The sequence below is a fragment of the Podarcis vaucheri genome (assembly GCF_965113315.1).
Source record: "Podarcis vaucheri genome assembly, chromosome: 11".
Lineage (NCBI taxonomy): Eukaryota > Metazoa > Chordata > Lepidosauria > Squamata > Lacertidae > Podarcis > Podarcis vaucheri.
The window spans coordinates 62,911,141-62,935,940 of NC_138749.1; the positions used below are offsets into that span (position 1 = coordinate 62,911,141).

Sequence of the window (24,800 nt, forward strand, 5' to 3'; positions counted from 1 at the left end):
GCATGTCACCCCACCTCATGATGGCACCCAGGGTGGACCGCCCCCCCGTCCCCCCTTATACGCCCCTGTCTGCAACTTGAAGTCAGCTGGGATTCGAAATTATCTTCAGAATTATATGGAGTGACAGTGCTAGTTTAGCTTCAAAATATCTGCTTTTATATGCATAATTCTCCCACTTGAAATTATGGTAGTGTCACGTTCTCTGGCCCTGATGCTCCATGAGGTTCAGAGGCAGATTCGGAGGCCACAGAAAGCACTTCAAGTCTCTGCCCTCTGGATATGACCTACCACTAGAACTTGACTGGACCATCAGACTTGCTCTTTGAGATGCAACATCTCTCTCTTCTAATTACATGTGCCCTGGCTTCACCCCAGCCTCCCCTGGGAGGACCTGAGGCAGTCTGAGGCCATGTTTAACAAAAATGCCGTTCTTCATATAGGTGATCCATATGTCTGGCATAGTATATAAAGGCTGTTAGCCTGTATGCTGCCCTTTATGCATGACTCAAGCAGCAGTTTTGCTGGTTTGCAGCATATGCATGGGCTGAGTCTTTTAAACATTATGTGGGATGCATGGAATACTTCTAGTTAAGGACTTAGTTAAGGACTCTAGTTAATGAGGCATAGTGGAACCAAATATATCACAGTAAACCTCATACACACACACCCCTATGTCCTCTGCAAGATCAATGCTATTAAATGTTTAGATTTCATCAGGTTGTGTTACATCTCTTGCAAGTTAATGGAACAATAACCAGCTTTCCTTCAACGTAAAAATCCAAAGACTTTAATCTGCCTTCAAGACAAGTGCTATCAACACTGCAACTTGTTGAAACATGACACCTGCCTGTTTTTTGGAGCTTAGGTTTCTGATAACAGGAACAAGTGGACAATGGATATTACTACTTTTTTCCACAACTTGCTTCAGCACAGTGTATCTACGCAATCTCAAAGTGATAGTCCATCCTTACAGCCAGTCTAATGAGCAGTTTAAGTAAAAGGAAAGGAATGAGTGCAATCTTATTGACTACATTTCACATCCTAATCTATTTGTCACACTGATTAGGAAGTGAATCATTGTAAAGTTGTAGATGAATCTTTCTTGTTCAGCAATCTACAATGAGATTGTCAGACTAATGGAACCTCACAAAGGGCTTAGGAAACAGCGAGGGAGAGAAAATTTTCTGATATGCCATTTAAACAAATGCATGCACAATTAAGAATATGAAGGCTGAACCTTTTGAGCCATCTGCTGACAGTCAGGATAATTATGAAGAAGGCGAGCTATAAATGCAAGAAGTCAAGCATGGCTTTTATAACAAGGTAAGATCTTAGGGACGCGGGTGGCGCTGTGGGTAAAACCTCAGCGCCTAGGACTTGCCGATCGCATGGCCGGCGGTTCGAACCCCCGCGGCGGGGTGCGCTCCCGTCGTTCGGTCCCAGCGCCTGCCAACCTAGCAGTTCAAAAGCACCCCCGGGTGCAAGTAGATAAATAGGGACCGCTTACCAGCGGGAAGGTACACGGCGTTCCGTGTGCTGCGCTGGCTCGCCAGATGCAGCTTTGTCACGCTGGCCACGTGACCCGGAAGTGTCTGCGGACAGCGCTGGCTCCCGGCCTATAGAGTGAGATGAGCGCACAACCCTAGAGTCTGGCAAGACTGGCCCGTACGGGCAGGGGTACCTTTACCTTTAAGATCTCAGTTTGCCAGTGAACATTTATGTTCATTTCCATCAGTAATCCTATGTTGTTAGTAAAACCAAGTCTTTCAAATGACAATTCTAATATGAAATTCTAGCTTGTTTAATGAACAGAATGAAAACACAACAATTAATAGAAAGATAAACAAACAAACAAATAGAAAAAAGAGTTTACAATGTGCTAATTTTCCATACATTGCTACCAAATTAGCCATGTGGTTAAACATTAAGATATTCTGTGAAATGCAAATAAACTGGATCACATGCAACAAATGACCAACAATTGCTTAACTCTTGCCAAAGAAATGAGACTGTCTTATAACAGTTCTTGGTGTGGGTTTCCTCCACTTCCATGGTCTACTAACATGCATATACTCTAGGATTTGTACTTGTGACAAAGATGGTGCCACATTACTATTGCAAGCTATCTGGCAGGTAGCATGTACCTTTCCAAAGCAGGAGGGCTGCTGGCTGGGCTCTGAGAAGCAGGTGGGGGGACTTTGGGACCCTGTCAGAGTTCTCCTGGCTACTTCCCAAAGCCCAGCAATCAACCCCCGCCCCCAATTGCTTTAAGTGATTATGCCCAGGAGCATAACCCTTGTGTTGTGTTAGCTATCTGTACATGTTGTACTTCAAAACATCAAGCAACTGGCATATCAAGACACATACTGAAATGTACAAGTTCCTTAATTGGCTGTGATGGAAATGGCAGCCAACAGGTAGCTGAGAGGGGAAACACAGTGGATGTTACCAGCCACGAACAACCTTAGGGAAATGGCATGCTTGGAAGAGGTTTACAACACCTTCCCTCCCCACACATGAAAGTCTATCATTTCTGCCTAAAAGAAAAAGTAAAAGTGAGGGCCAAAGTTTGGCATAGCTATAATAATGGAAAAGTATCATGAGAAGTATGTTACAAAGGAAAAAGATATCTACAAATTCAACAGAAGTCAGAATATACTATTAAAAACAGAAGTGTAAAAATTGAAATTGTTCCTGATACATTTAAAAAAACTTGTCAAATAAGTACCATCTTTCTTTTCCCCATGGAAGATCCATACATTGTAAAAGTTGCATAACAATAAGAAATTAAAGAGGCACAACTTTTCCATCTTCTGCATTCTAGGAAAAGTTGGTGTGTTGCATTTCTGCCTGTTGTGAAGCAGTTAAAGAAGGCTCTTGTTAGGAAAAAAACAGAAGACATCTAGCAACCTTATCCACAAACTACTTGTGGCTGGTATGCAATACCCCTCAAGTCATTTACATTTCAAAGCACTTCACCAAACAGCTGGACTACTCCAAAGTAAGGAAATGGTTTCAGGACTGCAGCCTCTGAGTGAACACAGGTGCAATGCACCGACATCTGCTACACTGTGCCAAAGGCTGCAACCCAGCCAGAACAACTGCTGTACAACATGCGGTTTCCTGAGATTGCATAGCAGTATCATCTACTGTCACAAGGTATATTTCTTCATTCTAAGACGGGGCTACTACTTGCAAAGAGAATACCAAGAAACTATTATACTAATTTGGGGCTGCTTAAATTAGTGAAGGTTGATCTACAGATCACCAGATACATACGCCAGTCCCTTATGAACTAGGTTGTACATCTTAGGACAGCACATCTGTTAATAATACAATATTGTCTTCATTATATCCTAATGTGAAGCAGAAGCTCAATGAACAGATAATATGTCAGCTCTTGAAATCTTAGATGCCATCCAGGTAAATGTCGCCTAGTGTAAAATTTCAAATTAAAAATGTAAGTGCTTGCATCTTATATGACTGGCTAGCTGTGTTATCTTACCTTTGGTTCCATTGAAATGAAGCTGTGAGTACCTCTACTTGAGAGAACTGACCTTTTAATCGTTTTACTATGGTAGAAGTGGTAGTAATCCTTCAGTGCTCCAATCTGTAGAGAAGGGGAAAAGTGGAGAGGGAGAAAAGAGGGAGATTTAACTTATTAAAAACAGTTTGTCTGGGTTTTTTGTTTTAAGAAAACCAGCATTATAAATTATGCAATTTCCTGCTGTTTTACTTGATCCTCAGCGCTCATCTTTCAAAAGGACATATGATATGAAATGGATGGACTGTCCTCAAGGCATAGCTGCATAACCATATATTATAACTGAGCTGCTTATTCTGTCTGTCTCTATCTTTTTTAATGTCTAATTTATATGCAGCATTTTAAGTAATTTTGTCCAAATTACCACCCATTTTCACAAAAAAAGCATAAAAATAATCAGTCTCTCTCTCACACACACTCTTCTCTTCCAAGGAGCTCAAGGTGGTGTACATGATTCTCCTCCTCCCCAGTCCATCTTCACATCAACCCTGGGAGATGGGTTAGGCTAAGAAATGGTGAGGTGGTAAGAAATCTCTTAGCAGGGTCACCCAATGAGCTGCATGGCTGAGTAGGGATCAAGCCCCAGTCTCCCAGGTCATAGTACAACACTCTCATCATTATGCCGTATTGCTATCCAGTGCGCTCAAGGAAATTCATTGTAAAAGGTACTATATTCAGCTTTTTATATCATTAGTTCACAAAACAAAATCCATCTGAAGTATCACAAGGAATAAATTCTATTAGAACTTTAGATTATTCCTTTTATTAAAAATTAGAAAACCAGCACACAACTATCTTTTTAAATGAACTTTTTTTAAAATTATAGATTCACTTTAGATATAATTTAAAAAATAAGAATACCACTGACAATTCCAGCGTTATATTCAGACCTTTACAAAGCATGAGGTTAAAAGACAAGCCTCAGGGGTTTGAAAGCCTCCATTTCAAACTTATATAACCCCTGCTTTAAAACAGTTGTGTTGGATGCCAATTCATTTTCCAGCTGAATTAAATATGTCCACATTAGTGTTTAAAGCCCTAAATGGCATTTGAAAGACCACCCCCTTCCCTACAGAAACTCTCTTGTGTTAAGATTGGCAGTAGGAATTCTCTTCCATCATTTTTACATGTTCAGGTTTTGGCAGCCCAGGAGAAATGTTCTCTGTGAATTCTCTCCCTGCAGAGGCGAGTTTCATATCTTCATTCCAAAGTATTCACTATATGCAGAAACTAAAACCATTTCTTCCTCGTTTTCTTCACTCACGGGTTTGGCATAATTTTTGATATTTAAACTGAACTCCTTTTGCAGTCCAGTCCAGTTTACCAAAAGACTTAACACACTGGAGGATGGGGAAGAATTGCAGCCACCAGTTAGGTGTTGCCAGCATTGTATGCTGTCCGTGTCACAGAGATGTGTGACAGTTATGACAGCACAGTTGGTGCTATAAAGCTTGCAAAGAGATAGCAATGTGTGACTACCTGCTATCCAGTAGTGGTTCTCCTAACCAATCTTTGTAGGTGATCCTATTAGAAAAAAACTATTGAAAAGGAAGTGCTCTCTTATACCATCATAAATATAAAGTTATACAACTATCTAATCTTATAGCAATAAGCAATATAGGTTTCACTTCAATTGGCTACCTAACAAAACATTGTCTGTGGGCACCTAGGCACAATAACTCACAACAATCAAGCAAAGGATTTGTGCTTATAGGCTCAGGACTGACAAAAGCCCCATTCAGGAGCTCATGCTCCTCACACATAACCAAAAGCAAGGGGAGGAATTCAACGTCACACTCTCCTGATCATTCAGTCACTGCAAGCATTTCTCCTCTCATCCCCCCTCTCTTGACCCTCCAGAAAGGATCTGGGGGCAGCACTGGGGGCGGAGAGCGAGGAGCCCCATTGCACTAGTAGAAGCCCTTGCGCTAGGTTCCACTAGCATGCTGAGTTAATTGAATCTGGTCCCCTAGGAGCAAGAGTGTGCTGTCATGAATCACCTGCTCCACAGGATCCTCTTTATTGCGTTAACAGGCCTCAGTGAGATTGAGAGCAAAGGTCTGAAGCAAGGAGCTTCTTCTACTCTTGAAGGCTCCCCAAGTAATTTAGGGTTTTCAATTGTGTGGGGAGCTTCCACATACTGTAGTTATTAAGCCAAAATATTCAATGTACGGTAATTTCATCTACTATGTGCCTCTCTTTAATTAACACAGATCAAAGAGGTTCTACTTTTTAATGAGGAACCTTTACTCCACCCCAATGACTGGAGTTATTGTAAAGCTATAATATTAGAGAAAGAAATTACCGTATTTTTCGCTCTATAACACGCACTCGACCACAACACGCACGTAGTTTTTAGAGGAGGAAAATCCGTAGGCATGCCACCCGTAGGCATTCCCTCCATAACACGCACAGACATTTTCCCTTACTTTTTAGGAGGAAAAAGTGAGTGTTGTGGTGCAAAAAATACGGTAAATTCTTTTTCAATCCATTATTTGGTGCATACAAAACAAAATGCATTTTCATAAAAAGAAAAGGAACTGAAGGTTTTCTCCAGGCCATTCAGTGTTTTAACTGCCTGCTGCTGATTTAAGAATACAGTGGTACCTCAGGTTAAGTGCTTAATTCGTTCCGGATGTCCGTACTTAACCTGAAACTGTTCTTAACCTGAAGCACCACTTGAGCTAATGGGGCCTCCCGCTGCTGCTGCGCTGCGGGAGCCCAATTTCTGTTCTCATCCTGAAGCAAAGTTCTTAACCTGAAGCACTATTTCTGGGTTAGCAGAGTCTGTAACTTGAAGCGTTTGTAACCTGAGGTACCACTGGTGCAGTTCAATATGGAATTACTTATGTACAATGCAGCAATACTCAAAGAAGAAACAGACAACTCTGGTGCTCAGAACTAATGTATATACTGCAGTGACATCAGGCTGCCCCCAACATTTTTTTTTAAGGGGGCAGCACATGGCATGTGGGTGACATGGCATGCATGTGGCAGGTGATGTCACACATCTCTTGATGTGTGCAGGCCAGCGCAGCCTTCTATTAGGCTGTGCCAGTCCCCACAGTCTCCATATACCATGCAGGCTGGTGCAGCCTTCCGCAACATTGCACCAGGTCCTCTCAATATTGGGGGGGGCTGAGCCCCCTTCAAACAAATATTGAGGGGGCGGAAGACACTTGGCGGCTACAGGTAGGGAGGGGCAAGGGAGGGATGGGGTGCAGGGATCTTGGCTCGGTGCAGCATGTGGCAGGGGCAGGGGCAGAGGCAGGGTGACTCTGTCTCTTTGCGCTGTACCAGGCTAAGTTCCCCACCCCTTACCTGCCCCTTACCCCTCCCATTTTCCTCTTGGTAAACATCAGAGACCCACTGTGTTTGGAGGCCAGGAGAGCAAGGGTGCCCCACTCATGCCCCTTTACTGGCTGCTGCTGGGTGCAATATTCTTAACAAAAAGAATGATAATATTGAACTTAAATTTATGATTGCAGTCTTAACTGCTACATATTCCTTGAGTAATTTGCTCAAAAGGCTAGATGGGCCATATACTCCCTGCATCTCTTATCTTTGTCTGAATATTTGCGTAGCTAATTAATGATTATGTTGATAGACCGTTGTAACTGTTTAAACTCAATTTGCAAACTACTACTTGGGTACTTGAAGCCTGTATCCAAATATTAGAAGAATTTCAGCATTCTGCAGCTTGGCTGCTCTTGGCCATGCACACCTCTCTTCTCTGTCCTTCTCTCTTCTCCAGCTCTTTACCTTCTTATTACTATGGACCCCATGCTTTCCTAAAGCTATGTACACACTTCCATTTACTCTGCATCAAGTGCACTTCCACGGATGGTTTGGGAAGTCACAATCCATATCTATTTTGTATCTCTCTTGTCATTTTTTAATATACAAAACACTGCATTTTCCCCCAAGCCAACTTCGATCCGAATTGAGAAAAACAGCAACTTAGCTGCATTTTAAGCTGGCCATGTACACAACCTCAGGTCCTGATTCCAGTCCTCCTTGCTGATCTCTCTCTCTCTCTCTCTTGTGAACCTCTTCCTTTTTTCATTTCTCTTCTTCCTGTGTATTGATTTTTTTAATACTCTCCTTAAATTTAACAAAACTCTCAGGGCAGGGCACAAGTGTCATAGAAATAAAATAAAATAAAAGCATATGGATTAACACAGTAGAACAATAAACCCCAAGCAAGGAATAAAAGGCAGCAGCCCCCCCCCCAACCTTTTCACATTAAAGCCACACTGAAAATACACCTGGGGGCATTCCATACAGAGAGCTTCACAGCTGCAAGGGCCTTCTCTTGTCACCACCACCCTCACCTCACTTCAGAAGGCAGGGGAATTCAGAGAAGCGCCTCTGGCAGCAACCTCAGCAAGCTCAAGTGCTGTTTTTTATATCTGAATCCCAAAACTTTAAAGGTAAGGAACAGGACTTTGAATTGTGCTCAGGGAAGAACTGGCAACCAATTTAGTTGCATGGAACTGATGGGGTCTTTTCCCTTTGGTCAGCTCCAGGTAGTAACCTAGCAGCAGTGTTCGGTATGAACAAGTCTTCAAAGGCAGTTTCACATACACTGTGTTATCTCTTAGTCTGCCTTACCTATCTCTCATCTAAACTCTGAGCAGCAGCTCAGTCGGAGACAGTAAGAGATTCTTCTACCTAGTCCATTCTGCTGTGACTTTATCGCAGATCAGCCAGCCACCTCCCTTAGTCAAGTACAGTATCGATTTTAAATATAGCAACACTGACATCTTTATCTACCTTACTGAATTTTTATATTTTAAAAAACCTTAGTTACCCTGAGAAGCTCAACAACAGCAAAAACACACTGCATATACAACTAGGCAAATATACTCAGAAGCTGACTAAACCTCTGAGTGACTGAAAGTGGTGCTTAGTTAAACAGGTTTTTTAAAAACCTGTTTTCCTTGGGCAACATACAATTTGATGATATTTCTATAGAGACGTTTTTAAGAATGGATTATTCTCACTTTAACGTCATCTCAAAAAACTTCCTCTGTGCTTCTGATCATCTGATTATTCCAATTTCTCTCTCTCTCTTTCTCTCTCTGGGTATTGCCCTTGTTTTGGATTGCTATATTTAGAATGTATGTGAGGAAAAACAGAACATAATATTTACCAAGATAAAATATTGATAGTTCTGTAATCTTAGTCCTTCTTAAACACAAAGGAGGTATGGTAAAAATTAGACCATTTGTTTACAATTCCTCCAATGATGAGTTTGTGCCTTTCTACATCTGTGAGCTCACACAATTTCACTGCAACGTTTACATTACTCCTTTCTACTGCAAATGCATAAAATAAGATTATTTCAAGCAACTGTGAAATAAATATTCACCTCTCATCTTAATGAACATATGGCAAATGCTAGGATTTCTTCATGTCCTGCAGTGGAGCTCTGTGTTTGAAACACTATCTCTTTGAATCAAAGCAATTGGTCTAAAACAAGGACATACTGCTTAGTAAGCTTCTAAATATGATTTTCAGTTGGCTACATCAGTATCTTTTGCCCCCTTCCATTTCCTCTTTGAAGATGCTGAATCTGCACATAAAGTTAAACATCAAATGCAATGTCACTGAGAAATGACACTCCTTCAAAGAGCAGATTAAAAATTGCCAGAGAGCAATCTGGCATAACTGTCATGCCTAGAATTCATATGCTTCAATAATGATTCCAGCCTTCTCCCTGGTACATTTTGAAATGGCAAGAAGAGATCTGTTGATATATACATTTAGTAACTACAAGACATGTCCACTGTTATTTCTTTCTCTTTTTTTCTTTTAAAGTGGGCAATCTTTATGCAATGTTATTTATCAATACACTATGCAAATATAGTGAGAAATTATTTACAGTTTCTGTAAATTTACAGTTACAGCCTTTATATTTCATCTATTGATATGTCAATATAAAATATTTTATTTGCATTGTGAGTTAATAAAAAGTGAAGGGGCAATTATTCTGTAGATTTTCAGGAGTAACTCATACATAAACCTCTTCCTTCATTTAATGGAAAAATGATTTGTTCAACCCTCTGCAAAAGCCTTTGTGCACCTCAGAAGGTTCAAGCTTTTGCTGAGCAACAGCTCAAAACAACTCAGGTGCTGGAAGTCAACCAATATTAACAGCACACTAAAAAAAAAATGTGTTCTTTATAAATAAGAAGTCAGATTAGCCTCTCATCGGCTTTCAGTCTTGAGATTCCAAGAACAATGGCGATCCAGCATGGTGAGGTGGAGAAATATTGGAATGGATGAAGAAATCCATTTTAAATCCCTGCTCATATCGGATGTCTTTGGGTCACTCACATTCTCTCGGCCTTAATTTACCACACAGGGCAGTTATGTGGATAATACTCCTTTGTATGCCACTGTGCCCTTGAAGAAGGAGTTGGATACATATAAAAAGAAGGAGTTGGATTCATATAATTAAGGATTATAATTTTTCATAGAGGAAGCTAAGGACTGACCTAGATGGGCTGACCACTCTGTATATATAAACATAGACTTGCACCATTTGGGTAGAAAAGGAGTTTGTATCAAATTTTAAAAGCCAAGGGCGAGGGGAATAAAATATTTCCTTATCTACAGTTTAAAAGGTAAAGGGACCCCTGACCATTAGGTCCAGTCGCAGACGACTCTGGGGTTGCGGCGCTCATCTTGCTTTATTGGCCGAGGGAGCCGGCGTACAGCTTCCAGGTCATGTGGCCAGCATGACTAAGCCGCTTCTGGAGAACCAGAGCAGCGCACGGAAACACCATTTACCTTCCCGCCGGAGTGGTACCTATTTATCTATTTGCACTTTGATGTGCTTTTGAACTGCTAGGTTGGCAGGAGCTGGGACCGAGCAACGAGAGCTCACCCTGTCGTGGGGATTCGAACCGCTGACCTTCTGATCAGCAAGCCCAAGAGACCCATGTCCCTTATCTACAGCTTAGATCTCCCCAGTTCTCTCTCCTCCAGGTGCTTTTCTGCTAGTTTATTTTATTATTTACTGAGAATTATTTACATACCAACCTTTCATTACAAAAAAATAATAACAACAACAAGGTAGTTTACAAAATAAAGCAGATACAATAAAATATGCAAACTGGAATCCAGAATTCTGTAGAATCAGTACTAAGGAGCAGTGCCTAGTTATGCCTATGTGAACAGGTAAGTATTTACTAGCTGGTAGAACACTTAACACCAGATCAGCCCATCATATCTGCAAGGGACGTTTGTCTACAAAGTCCTCCTCTAACTCATCATAAGATGACATGTCACAACTAGACTAGATCCCCCATTTTCTACACATTTAAGTACATGGAAAAGCTGCCACCATACTGCATTTGGACCAGATACTGGTTTGCCTTCCCAGAACTTCCTTTAAAAAGGTAAACGACCCCTGACAGCACTGGCGGAGGAAGAGGAGTGCGGGGGGAGCGCACCACCCCCAGCAGTGCGATCCTGGTAGGGTGCCATCACAGCTGCCCCCCGGCCCACGCTGGGCACCATGCCCCTGCAAGTGGCATGCCACACCCGCAGAACGTGTGCCAGCCCCACCCCCGTCTGCTCTCCGCCACACACACCCCCTTGCCGGAGCATGAAGCTCCGCCACTGCCTGACAGTTAAGTCCAGTCGCAGAGGACTCTGGGGTTGCAGCGCCGAGGGAGCCGGCGTTTGTCCGCAGACAGTTTTTCCAGGTCATGTGTCCAGCATGACTAAGCCGCTTCTGACACAACGGAACACCAAAACCAGAGCAGCGCACGGAAATGCTGTTTGCCTTCCCGCTGGATGGTACCTATTAATCTACTTGCACTTTTTGGCTTCCCTTATTTTTGTTCACCCTAACCTCCTTGAGCTACCAAATAATAAAAAATTGATTCCCTATTCAGAGTAAGCTATGTAAATTGCTCAGTCTTCTTCACACTGATTATTAGTTTATCAGTTAAGCAATTGCTGTATCTACTCTGATCTAATCTCATGTGAACCAGATGTAAAGTCAATGCAATTAAACTGATATGAGCAAAGGAATCTGCCTTAGAGAAAATAAATAATTTGAGATATTGATGAGTTTTGGAACAAGGTGTGTCTGTTTAGTGTAAACTACAGATTTGCATTTATGCCAAAAGAGCATACAGTACAGTGTTCAAAGCAATTCATACAGTACCTACAACAGCGTCTCCACCCCCATCGTTCTACCCGGACACTGAGGTCCAGCTCCGAGGGCCTTCTGGGGGTTCCCTCCCTGCGAGAAGCCAAGTTACAGGGAACCAGGCAGAGGGCCTTCTCGGTAGTGGCGCCTTCCCTGTGGAACACCCTCCCACCAGATGTCAAAGAGAACAACAACTACCAGGCTTTTAGAAGACATCTGAAGGCAGCCCTGTTTCGGTAAGCTTTTAATGTTTGATGTATTATAGTATTTTAATATTCTTTTGGAAGCCGCCCAGAGTGGCTGGGGAGGCCCAGCCAGATGGGCAGGGTATAAATAATAATTTTATTATTATTATTATTATTATTATTATTATTATTATTTTATTATTATTATTATTTATTATATTGTTTCCATAGTACACTTAATAACACAACAACCAATAAGCCTTTTAACATTGTACTTCGCCTTACAAATCAAAAGGCAGAAATGACTGGTCAGGATAATTGCAATGTTTTCATTTTACTGACTGCAGCATCAAGGTTGATTAAATAATTCCCTATCATCAACTCCAGTACAGTTTACTGTGAAATAATAACGCTCCAACCCCTGGGTATTATTGGGGGTGAGTTTCATTCATTAAGTGATCTGTTGAGGTAGTAAATATCCATCACACCATCTCATCCATTTATTTTATCAGCATCAACTGTCACAGCAGTAAAGCTTTAACAGCCTTGTTAGACTTTCTACTGAATCAAAGTCTGCCCCATGTGCCTCTCTGTAAAAAAAAGTTTAACAAAGCATGGAAATGGTAAGCACCATTCTACAGTTTGATATATCAGTAATGATATGCGTAGCATTTATTTCAACAATCCAAGAACCATTTATAAAGGGAGAAGAAAAGGCGAAGCAATAAATCCTGCACAAATCCTGAGTGGAGTCCCTAAGAGAGTTGGGTGGCGCCTTGCAAGCCTCCTTCCAGCAACTCCTGAACCCAGCCTGGTGCCAAAGGCATGCAAGCCAACATTTTCTGCCCCAATCCCGCTGCCTGGCCTTTGCTGGCTCTCTCTCTCTGCCTCCCCCGCCTATCCAAGGCTGCCAAGAGGCCTTCGAGGCCTGCAAGGCCACTGCCACTTTTCATGTCGCCTCCCACAAGACCTGGCAGGCCGCTGCTGCTTCTGCCACCGCCTCCTGCCACTGCAGCGAAGCCTGGCAGGCTGTCACGGCAGCCGCACCTCCAGAATCTGGCTGTGTACTTCTGGAAGCACACTTCTGGTGCCAGCTTCCAGAAGTACGTCAGTGTCCACAAGGCCGAGAGCGGGGTCCTGTCGCCTGAGCAGCGCAGGACCTCCATACACACTGGCCAGGCTTGCTCCTCAGGGCGGGCACTTTAGCGCTGCTAACACAGCATTTGACTTCACTCCCAGAGGTGCCCTCCATGGTCTCTTGAGACAGTCGGATGCCAACCACTGAGGGAATGAAATATTCAGCCTTGTTTCTTCAACCATCAATTCTGCAGAAATTGTTTAGGGAGGCCTATGGTCTCATCCAGGAACTAATATCAAATGAATTTTATTTAAATATTGTTCACAACACTGGTGGAATCTACACACATATAAAAAAACACTGAAAATGCTTTTTAAATTTTTTTAAAATACCACATTGAATTGGGCATAGCTCTCTTTTGCCATCTAGTGTCACATTTGTATATTGCACTTTACAACACATTTAAAACCTTTTATTTGCAGTTGTATAGCTGGGTCTACCATCACTCAAAAAGGCTGTAATCCTAAACATACTAGGGAGTAAGTTCCATTAGTTCCATTGTTTTTCTCCAAAGTCTGCAGGGAAGTGAAAGAAAAGACCTACATTCTGCCTCTCCCTCAAGTTCTCTGGGTCTTGCTGTGTTGGAGGGGGTAACAAAATAAGAGCACCCTTCCCCTTTTAGTTGCATGCTGTGGACTTGGGAAAGTGGAGGAGTGTGCAAGTTGCTGGGGGGGGGAGGGAGGACTGGAGAAGCATGATGGCACACAGCTAAACTGTCATAGGCTGATGCGTCCCACTAAGGGTGCACTGCATGAAGGCCTCCAAATTCTGCAGCCAGTACTGCTGTGAAGCAGATGTGAGTGTTGATGAGAGTAGAGGCCTCCGCAAGCACTTAATGGTACTCTGTTCCCTGTGTTAAACTGTTAACAGAAACATACAAACTGGTTAGCCCCTATGAAAATGCATGCCTAAAAATGGACATAAATACTGTACTGTTCTACATTTTAAACATTAGCCTTGGAGATAATCTGACTTTGGAGGAAGCAAATGTGCTGAATCCTGATCAACTCTGATTTGTTCAGGGTCACAGTGGGCATCAGGGCTGTGGTCCTTGACAAAGCTGTTCTCCCGTATGCAACTTATCAGGAATGTTTTAGTATAAAAGCACAAATGTATTTCTGGCACAAAGCTGTGTTTACAGGAAATGGGGGAAGCCACAGGACTTAAGATGATACATCATTATACTGTAATTTTCATGGCTGCATTCAAATCCCTTGCTTCCCCCTCCCCCCACAAACAGTACCATGGTATTGTTGCTGTTGCAGCATTTATTTGAACTCTCTTCAGGAGATTGCATTTTTAGGATATACTTCCTCCCAGTGCTTTTTTTCTTTAAAAATATATGTTTAGGGGTACTCTCATTTTGACTCAAGAAAATCACCATTTTATAGTTCAAATCCAAAAAAAGTCAAAGAAGATAGCTAGTGAGAAATGCATTAACAAACTATGTCCAGATCACATCTTTAGGAATGCTGCCTAGTGTCAAGTCTAAACAAGCACATACCTCTGGTAGAGAGAGCATTTCATACAAGAGAAGCAGGAGCTAGAGCTTCAGTCCCACACCAACCCCTGCAGTTACCTGTAGTCCTGAGTGAGAAGACATTAGGGTTGTAAGCAAAGAAAGGGGAAGGTCATTGTTCCATGGTGGAAAGAGCCAGCTGTATTTGTGGAAGTTTGCAGGTCAAAGCCTGGCATCTCCAGAGAGGGCTGACCCTGCCTGAAACTTTGGAGAATCATTGCCAGCCAATGCAGACAATGTTGAGTGAGATGGGTCACAAAATTGTAGAGTTGGAAGGGACCACAAGGATTATCTAGTTCAAACTCCTGCAATGCAGGAATCTTTTTGCTCAACACAGGACTTGGAACTCAGGACCCTGTGACTGAGTATCTACCTACTGTACCAACTGAGTGCCATCACGACATGATAGCTTCTTTTCCTAACTATCCAGATATCATCATAAGGAAATGGTGGCAGGAGTTGGGCTCAGCTTTTCAACAACATTTTTAACTTTAAAAGTCATTGCTGCAAGCTTTTCCACACTCCTATTTTACCCTCCACTACATCTGCGTAGTTAAATGCCTCAGCTGCTGGCCATGGCGGATCCTAGAGACAAAAATACTAATAATCCTAAGTGAGAGACTTTGAAGGATACCTGAACTGAACAGAACACAATTGTATTATTAGTTAAAGGGAAAGTATTTCCATCCCTTTCAACCAATGTTGTCAGAAGTAACATCTGACAGCTCTTCATGCATAATACAAGAGCACACATCTAAATAAGCACATTTATATTTTGCAGAACATTGTAAATTTCCCACAATAATCTGCAACAGTGACACAATTTAACATTAATCTTGTCAAATCTGGGACAGCGGGGAATGGTGCATGGGCATTAGGAGGGCAGGACAGATATATATATATATGTATGTATGTATGTATGTATGTAACATAAAATAATTGAATAACTAAGCTCCATGCCCAAGCATGAAGAGTAAAGATTTCCCCCCTTTTTTTCAATTCTGCTGCATCTTTTTTTCTAGGAATACAGGTTGAGCATGAGGATGGGGAGAGCAGACCATAAATTATGAGAGAAAGGAGGATATTTTTGGGAGGGGTGTCCCCCTTCCTGTGTTTTTGTGTATCTGATGGTGTCTTTGGTATGGAGGGAGGAGTGTAAGTAGAATAAATATTCTTATATCTTGAAATATATAAGAAAACCATTCTGCTGTAGTTTTTGGTTATGGTCCTGTGCATTTGTGACAGTGGGTGAGATTTACTGGTTATGTGTTGCCTGCTTTTTGAACCCAAATCTGCAGCATGAGACAGAGTCTTTCTAGCCCTTCCTGGAGATGAGTTAGCAAAGTCTGCTGATGACACCAAGTTGTTCAGGGTAGTTTTTATCAAAAAGAAACTGCAAAGCGCTCCAAAAAGCTCTCTCCAAACTGGGTAAATGAGCCTTAAAATGATAAATCTGATTCAGTGTTAACAAGTGTAAAGTGATATATGCTGGGACAAAATGTTAGATTGCATATATGCTGTTGAGGTCTGAGCTGGCGGTGGCTGACCAAGAACCAAGATCTTAGGGTCATAGCGGAAAGCTCAGTTAGGATGTTGTGGTTAAGATGTTGTGTGCCAGGTTGTGGCAGCAGTAAAATTGGTGAATTATAGTGTAGTGACCATTAGGAAAAGGATTGAAAACAGAAACTGGAAATACCATCATGGCCTTATACAAGACAATGGTGCAGCTGCGCTTGGAATACTGTGAGTAATTCTGGTCACCACGTCTCTTAAAGGATAGCATAATGCTGGGATTTCTTTTAGAAATGGTGGATCATCACCCTACTTTTGTAAAGGTTTGCATGAGAGTTCCTGAATCGTTTTCAGGTAAGTGCTTTTCTTTACATAAATAAAAACATTAGAACTTTGAAAATAATCATGTTATGTTGACATGAATGTACAGAATGAAACAATACAGTGGTGCCTCGCAAGACGAAAATAATCCGTTCTGTGATTCTCTTCGTCTAGCGGTTTTTTCGTCTTGCTAAGCAAGCCCATTGACGGATTAGCGGATTAGCGCTATTAGCGGCTTATCTGCTGATCTGATCAGCTGATAAGCGGCTTAGCAGCTTAGAAAAAGGGGGGGGAGGAAAAAACCCCGCAGGAACTCGCAAGACATTGTTGTCTTGCGAAGCAAGCCCATAGGAAATTCGTTTTGCGAAGTACCTCCAAAACGGAAAACTCTTTCGTCTAGCGAGTTTTCCGTCTTGCGAGGCATTCGTCTTGCGGGGCACCACTGTATCTCTCACTGGCAGCTCCACGTATCTGTGACTTTGCAAATTTTTTTTTTTGGGGGGGAGGTTCTCTGCTGTCTGTAGGACTAGGACCTGGGAGACCACAATTCAAATCCCCACTCAGCCATGAAGTTCACTGGGTGTTACTGTCCTATACATGCCTAAATTTAAGTCTCACTGTGTTTTCTATGAGCTGTTTTGTTATGGCTGGTCACAACTCTCCAAATACCACAAATTGTAAAAAGAACCAAATAAATTTGATCTGCACCAAGTCTTGGCAAGCCTTACACATTGCGTAAGATGCCTGGCCATTAACCCTAATGAGAGCATGCTCTCCATCGGGGGGCCACTAGGAGTGCATTGGAAGATGGCCGACAATACCATCTCTCCGGCTCACACGAGGTAATTAAGAGGCTGATATGGGAGTATGCAGCCTCCCTTGTTGCCCCAAGGAAATGGGGAATGCTACCTTGCCTGCTGTGGCCATAAATCACCCCTGGATTCGAAAGAAGGGGGTGAGGGCACTAGGCACAAAGCCCTTGTGTGGGTCCGGCTCTCCCGGACGCTGTCTCTGATCGCGCACTAGCTGCATCAGCTCAAAATAAACAATTAGAGAGAGAAGCAAATGCACTTACTTCAAGTGAAGATTGGGAGTAAAGACTGCTAATTAAAGGGATCTCTGTGAAGTGGAAGTGACGGGCTGAATTTAACAATAAATCAAGAAGAGTCATCAAAGGATTGGTATGTAGCGGAACTGAAAAGGGGAGGCAGGGAAACTTTTCTTTTTTTGTCTTATGTGAGTACCTAATAACACCCCCCCCCCAAGAAAAGAATCGTTGCAATTACTGATCACAAGCAGGAGGATTAAGAAATGTGTGGAAATAAATTACTAATCAAAGACATGGCTGGTGGGAAGATCAGGAAGGAATGAAAGTTCTGTGTGACGCAGCAATAAAAAGAGATCTGTTACGGCAGGCCTGCCTACAGGAGGACGAGGGGGAGGAGGACCATGGCTTGTTACTATATCGGAATGTGAGTTGGACCTGGCAGGGCCCCCTGAGGAAATTGAGGAGAGACTGGCAGGCCTGGGGAAATCAACGGACAGACTGTGGGAAGGTTTTGTACGGAGGTGCGAAAATGGCGTCTGGGGTTTTTTTTGACATGGCTCTTGGAGGAGTGTAAAATCCACACAGGATATAACAACATTTGTTTTCAACCCGCTTGTGGAGACTATCATAGATCACAAAGAAAGGAATATATGATAACAACAAGAGGAGGAAAACAACAAAGAGAAGGTACATTAAAGCAGCAACAAGAGAGATGTTTGGATCCCTTTCGGAGCACGAAGTATGGGTACCCCCAATAAAAATTTAAAAATTTGGCTGTGTAATGTGATCTGGAATTAATGTGATGTGATTGGCCTGTTAATAAAAATTATTTTTTTTAAAAAAAAAAAGAGAGCATGCACTCCATCTTATTGCTATACCTCCATCACTGCCCCCTCTTCAAAAAAGTAGGTAGTGGTTTTTTGTTTACTCTGTTAATTATGTCTGGGCTTTGCAATTCCAAGATAAAAACCAGCAAGAACTGTTAAGTCTCTTTCATACACTTATATAGTTTATATTTGCATAACTTTCTGATTTGTAAAAATGATTGTTTCAATTTATCAGAATGCATTGTTTCACAAAAAGTTAACTTGGTTTTTCTAATATTATTAGCAGAAGTCTACTTCTGAGAGTTCCACTAAATTAATGCTTTTAATTACTGCTGCACTGATTGTAACTAGGGGATATTATTAATTAATTAATTAAATTTGTATACCGCCCTATACCCACAGGTCTCTGGGCAGTTCACAAGATTTTTTGATGTGAAGTGAGGGGGCCACAGTATTCCTGAACATCCACCACTTGGTTTTTTGTGTGACTGTTCACTGGTATTCACAGTGTGTCTTGTTTGTTGCTCCTGCACAATTCCCTCTCATAAACTTCCTCTTCTTGTCCTGGGACTCCAGTCAAACTGGGGTCTTATAGTAAATGTGATATATACTGATATATATAGTCAGTGCTTTTTTTCTTTTAAAAAATATATATTTAGGGGTACGCTCATTTTGACTCAATAAAATCACCATTTTATAGTTCAAATTGGAAAAAATAAATACAGTAAATGGACAAAAGTACAAAGATTCACAAAATGTTTAGCCATATGCATACCCCCAGAAAAAAAACACTGTATATAGTGCTATGTGGAGCTGAGGCTCAAATACTTTGGCCACCTCATGAGAAGAGAAGACTCCTTGGAAAAGACCCTGATGTTGGGAAAGATGGAGGGCACAAGGAGAAGGGAACGACAGAGGACGAGATGGTTGGACAGTGTTCTCGAAGCTACCAGCATGAGTCTGACCAAACTGGGGGAGGCAGTGGAAGACAGGAGTGCCTGGCGTGCTCTGGTCCAGGGGGTCACGAAGAGGCAGACATGACTCAACAACAACATAGTGCTATGTAGCTCAGTAGATTTGGCTATGTGATGTCATGGAGGCAATTCAGAGTGAAGGCAGAAAGCACTGCCTTCGCTCTGAAGAAGGGCCAGGAAGCAAACAGTTTCATATCTCAAAATGTTTTACAGTCCTGAAATTTGCTGAAGAGTGAGGTAGTTTTCAGGGAGAGGAAAAAAGTTTCTGCAGTGTGCCTATTTCAGTTAAACATAACCTTAAATGTTGGAGTAGTATTTTTCATCATTTGACCATATTTTAACAGTATTTGACAGGTTAACTGACTAAATATTTTCGATTAGTGAAATAGTCAACTACTACTTCTCTCAAAATTAATTTAGTATCAATATTAACAGTTTTCTTAAGAACTGGTTTGTAAGATCTGACTCTTGTCTTCTCTTTTTAAAAATATTTCCTGTTACTCATAAGTTCTGAAGAATTTCCTCATTCACTGAAGTCTAAAGTTTTCTATTCCTTTGGGCCTTTTGGCCCAAAACTTCATCATATTAAAAACAACATTTTAAGCTTTCCATTGACTTTCAAAAGTTCAAGGTTAATGTTTGCCTTTGCTAATCCTCAAATGAGGCCCCAATTCTATGCACACTTATCTAAGAGTAAGCCCCACTGAATAACTGTAGAAGTATGAAAACTTTCAAGTTAAACAGTAACCTTAATTAGGCAGAACTGCAAGAAAATTTACAGAGACAGAAAAAAATTGTTCCAGATTTATTTCTTGCCCCTCAAACTTTTTAAACAGGGGGTCGGTTCACTGTCCCTCAGACACTGTTGGGGGTCGGACTATAGTTTGAAAAAAATATGAATGGTCAGTGCTCAAACATATATATATACTGCAACATTATTAAAAATCCACAATAATAAATAGGCTTTAGATTTTGATGCCACCCTGGTTCTGCCCCACTCCACCCTTTTAAAATTTACTAAGAATTTCACTCAAAGAACTTCTCCCTAAATGAGCTTAGGGAAGAAGTGTGCAGTTGATGCAGAGACTGGGAACCCATTCCTTCTGGGTTGAATTTACTCCCAAAGGCACACAGCTAAGGACCCAATTCTGAAGCCCTGAGCCTGCCCTCTTGCACTCCAGAGACAGGAGCCGTTTTCTCACGAGTAACCCTATTCAAAAGAGAAGGAGCAGCTCAAGAGGCTGGGGAATTGTGGATTGCAACTTGGACCTGTTTGTACTACGGCAGTTCCCTAACCAAGGAGTCGCCCTTCATTACGGGGAAGCCTCTTTTCAAAAATCCCGATATCAGAGATCTCTTGGGAAATGAGACAAGGCCTGGGCGACGCCACGGAGCCTTTCTGCCTCCCGGGTGGGAACTGAGGAGAGGAGAGCAACAAAAAAGAAACAAACTGCAACCCCCACCTTGGCTGGTCAGTTTCTTGGATGGGGAAATAAACAAAAAGGCGGGCCTGACTTAGAATCATAGAATCATAGAATCATAGAGTTGGAAGAGACCCCAAGGGCCATCGAGTCCAACCCCCTGCCAAGCAGGAAACACCACCAGAGCACTCCTGACATATGGTTGTCAAGCCTCTGCTTAAAGACCTCCAAAGTAGGAGACTCCACCACACTCCTTGGCAGCAAATTCCACTGTCAAACAGCTCTTACTGTCAGGAAGTTCTTCCTAATGTTTAGGTGGAATCTTCTTTCTTGTAGTTTGGATCCATTGCTCCGTGTCTGCTTCTCTGGAGCAGCAAACAACCTTTCTCCCTCCTCTATATGACATCCTTTTATATATTTGAACATGGCTATCATATCACCCCTTAACCTCCTCTTCTCCAGGCTAAACATGCCCAGCTCCCTTAGCCGTTCCTCATAAGGCATCGTTTCCAGGCCTTTGACCATTTTGGTTGCCCTCCTCTGGACACGTTCCAGTTTGTCAGTGTCCTTCTTGAATTGTGGTGCCCAGAACTGGACACAGTACTCCAGGTGAGGTCTGACCAGAGCAGAATACAGTGGCACTATTACTTCCCTTGATCTAGATGCTATACTCCTATTGATGCAGCCCAGAATTGCATTGGCTTTTTTAGCTGCCGCGTCACACTGTTGGCTCATGTCAAGTTGCGCCCCCTCGCACCACCCCATGGAAACCGAGAGAGGGGTTTGCCACTGACATGTGCGCCGTGTGAAATCCGTGTGTGCCGAGAGGCGGCGGCGGGGGCAGCGCACGACCGGGAAGAGGCGACAAAGGGACTGAATGAGGGATTGGGGAATGAGCTTGAGCCTGAGGCTGAGGCAATCCCAGTGTGGCCTTTCAACCTCGGACTTTGCGGCGGGTTCTGAAATGGCCAGGCAGGCTGGATTTAGGACCCCGGGGGCTGGATGTGGCCCGTGAGCCACAGTTTGAGGACCCCTGTTGTAAGGTGTCTGCTTGAGGGGGGTGGGAATCAAAGAACCAGTCAGAAAATGTGGTAAACGGAATAAGATGAATATATGAATAAAATTATACACAATTTCTTTTACAAATTCACATAGAAAAGTGATTATGAACAAGAATAGTTTGTTACCTCTTAAGAATTCCTGACAGGGCTACTGCTGCCTTTCTGACCTCTTACCTCATGTCCTAAAAGTAAACCTGCTAAGGTAAACTAGTTTGTTACCTGTTAAGAATTGCTGACAATATAATCACTGCCTTTCTGACCTCTTAATTATTGTCCTAAAAGTAAACCAATTAAACAATCTCCCTGGGAGTATTTGCTATTTTCTGGAATACAAAGGACAGCAAAAAACAGAGACCTTGGATTCTTAGGTAATGGCAGATATATGTAACCCTGCATCCATTGAACTATAGATGTATTAGAGCAGTACTTAGTCATCTTTCACCTCTGTCAAGTTAATATTAATACCATTTTAATACCAATTTTGTTTATTATACTAGTATATGACCATTCTGTCTAATGAAGTGTTCCAAATTAAATTGCTTGCATAATTGAATGGCAGCTTGTCATATAAAAGACTTTGACATTTGAGATAATTCAGTACAGCAATATTAATCAAAATCTGAGATGTAGGAGGGTTGGGTTTTTCGTTTTGTTTTAAGTGATCTGCCATGGAACAGCCCCACAGGAGAAAATAACAGTGGTTACCCAGACCTCATTGCTGGTTGCGAAGTGGCCCCCAGATCTGTTCAAGCTTCAGGGTCCCAAAAATGTAGGTCCGCCACTGCCTGAGGATCTCTCCCAGCACCTTCACATAGATGTTAAAAAGCATGTGGGAGACGGCAGAGCCCTGAGGCTCCCTACAAGTGATTGCCCAGGGGTCTGAACACTCATCCCCCAACACCACTTTCTGGACACGGCCCAGGAGGAAGGAGCTGTACAGCAGTGCCCCCAGCTCCAAACTCCTGTAGACGGTCCAGAAGGATGCCATGGTCAATGGTATCAAAAGCCGCTGAGAGATCCAGCAGAACCAGGAAACAGTTTTCACCTCTGTCCCTAGCCCACCAGAGATCATCGAACAGTGTGACCAAGGCAGTTTTGGTCCTATGATGGGGCCTGAATCCCGACTGGAAGGGGTCCAAATGGTCCACATCCTCCAGGTATGCCTGGATTTGTTCAGCGAACACCCACACAATCACTTACGTTTCCCAGATAATAAAGTTACTTTTGAAAGAAGTTGTGAAGTCTATTTCTTTCTTATAGAAAGGTGATAATTAAAACAAAAAGGTCAGAATGTTTGTTTGTACCTGCGAGGGTCACATATAGTTCATTGATGGGTATATCTTATAGTAAAGCAATGCTAGCTGGACCAATGCCATGATCTGTACTAATCAACAATGTAAAAATCCACACTAGCACATCATTCCAATACTGTAATGGTTGGGAATATGTTTTGCATGCAGGAGAGCCAAGGTTCATCTCCACTTGAAAAATTCACAAGTAACATAGCTAGGAAAGAAACACTCTCTGTCAGAGACCTCAGAGAGCTTCTACCAATTAGAGATGGGGAAATGTAGTAGATGGGGAAATGGTTTGACTAAGCATAACGTAGCTTGAGAGATGGCCTTCTCCCTATCCATTGCCCAGGAATGGAAGATTTGAGACCAGGCAATAACATTGGTTGGTGTTTTGTTTTTTTAAGTGGCTCTTTAAGGGGCTCAGGGAAGATACCCTCACAGAGGGAAACATTCACCACCCCATTGCCCAACCCGCCTGGCTCGCTTTTATGAGTCATGGTTGGTAAGGATCAAGGAGACAGATGGTTGCTTTCACTCGTCGAAGCAGCCTGTCCACAACCTCGGAAATAACAGGTTGAAATTGATCTCACGTAACCTGACTAGACAGAGCTCTGGAACTCTCCAGTAGTGGAGACTATCTCTTTCTGAATCTGAGGAATCTGTTCTTCTTGTAGACTTGTCCAATATTTATCCTCCCCAAGTTGAAGCTTAACTAGTATTTTATTAATACTACCGGTGTGTGGCATTATTACATATAAGCAATCTCATGACACCTATTCACTGTATTGCTTGAGTAACCTAACAATAGTACTATGTGTACATGTAATATATAATTCATGCCTATATAAGTCTTATTGAGCCATGGAACATGAGAAAATAATAATCTGGGATTTAAAAAAAAAATCTAATCAAAGGGGTTTTCTGTTATCTATCTATCTATCTATCTATCATCTATCTATTTATCATATTGCTATGATTCAACTATAGAAACAGAAGTAAGAATAACCAATACCCAAATACAGGAAGAGTTTAGAATTGTCGATGTTATTACACAAAATGCTACTTCTAGTCAAGATCAGCATAGAATGACACTTCAGTATTTGCATTATTGTGCTCATTGATCTAACAGTTTTTATTATCTGACTGAGCACAAACAGGTAGACTGTAGATCAGTCCCTTTTGACTGTATTTTAGTGTATACAACTTCAGCAGCTGACATCAACTTTTATTATGCAAAGATTTCTACACTGCCTGTGCAGTAACACTTTATTTTCATAGAAAATGAGAGAAGGCTCTTCAAATTAAGGGCCATAATAAACTACTTTTTGAAACTTTCACTGTAATCCTACAGTATGTGTGAACTGATTTTATGACACAACAAAAGTGAACAAGTGTTACTGTCCTTTGATCTGAGCTAGTTGGTAGGGGAGAGGTTGATAGTATGATAGCTCAGGTCTATTTTATGGGTTCTTACAGCATAAAATAAAGATCTGTATTGTATAGGTTGAAACTGGTGCCCTAGACTTCTGCATTTGTGTAATAAATATGTTAACCAGAAGGAAACACTATCCTGTACTGGGGTCATAAAGAATAAGTGCAAAACTCTATTGTGTGTTATTATAACCATGCCATCCATGGCTTATGCTCTGGGTTGCATGCTTCACACCTTAGCTGGCTAAGTGCCATAAAATGTGTGATGTGTTATCACGGAGACTTTGTCAGTAATGGGAATCTATTTTTCCATCTTGTCTAGAATGACAGTTTAGCAGCAGGGTATTTTCTAAG

The 24,800-nt window shown here is 42.0% G+C and overlaps 1 protein-coding gene across 5 annotated transcripts in view; it reads right to left on the minus strand.

Moving 5' to 3' along the window:
* LOC309542668 (proprotein convertase subtilisin/kexin type 5-like) overlaps positions 1–24,800 on the minus strand; it is a 169,289-nt gene that overhangs the window by 141,754 nt on the left and 2,735 nt on the right. For 2 of the 5 annotated variants that reach the window (XM_082241529.1, XM_082241531.1), the window contains exon 2: positions 3,506–3,610. In XM_082241529.1, the coding sequence (XP_082097655.1) occupies positions 3,506–3,610 (105 nt within the window). Of the gene's footprint in view, positions 1–3,505; positions 3,611–13,510; positions 13,721–22,431; positions 22,464–24,800 lie in introns of those variants that run through there. The other 3 variants (XM_082241533.1, XM_082241530.1, XM_082241532.1) reach the window with 3 other exon arrangements.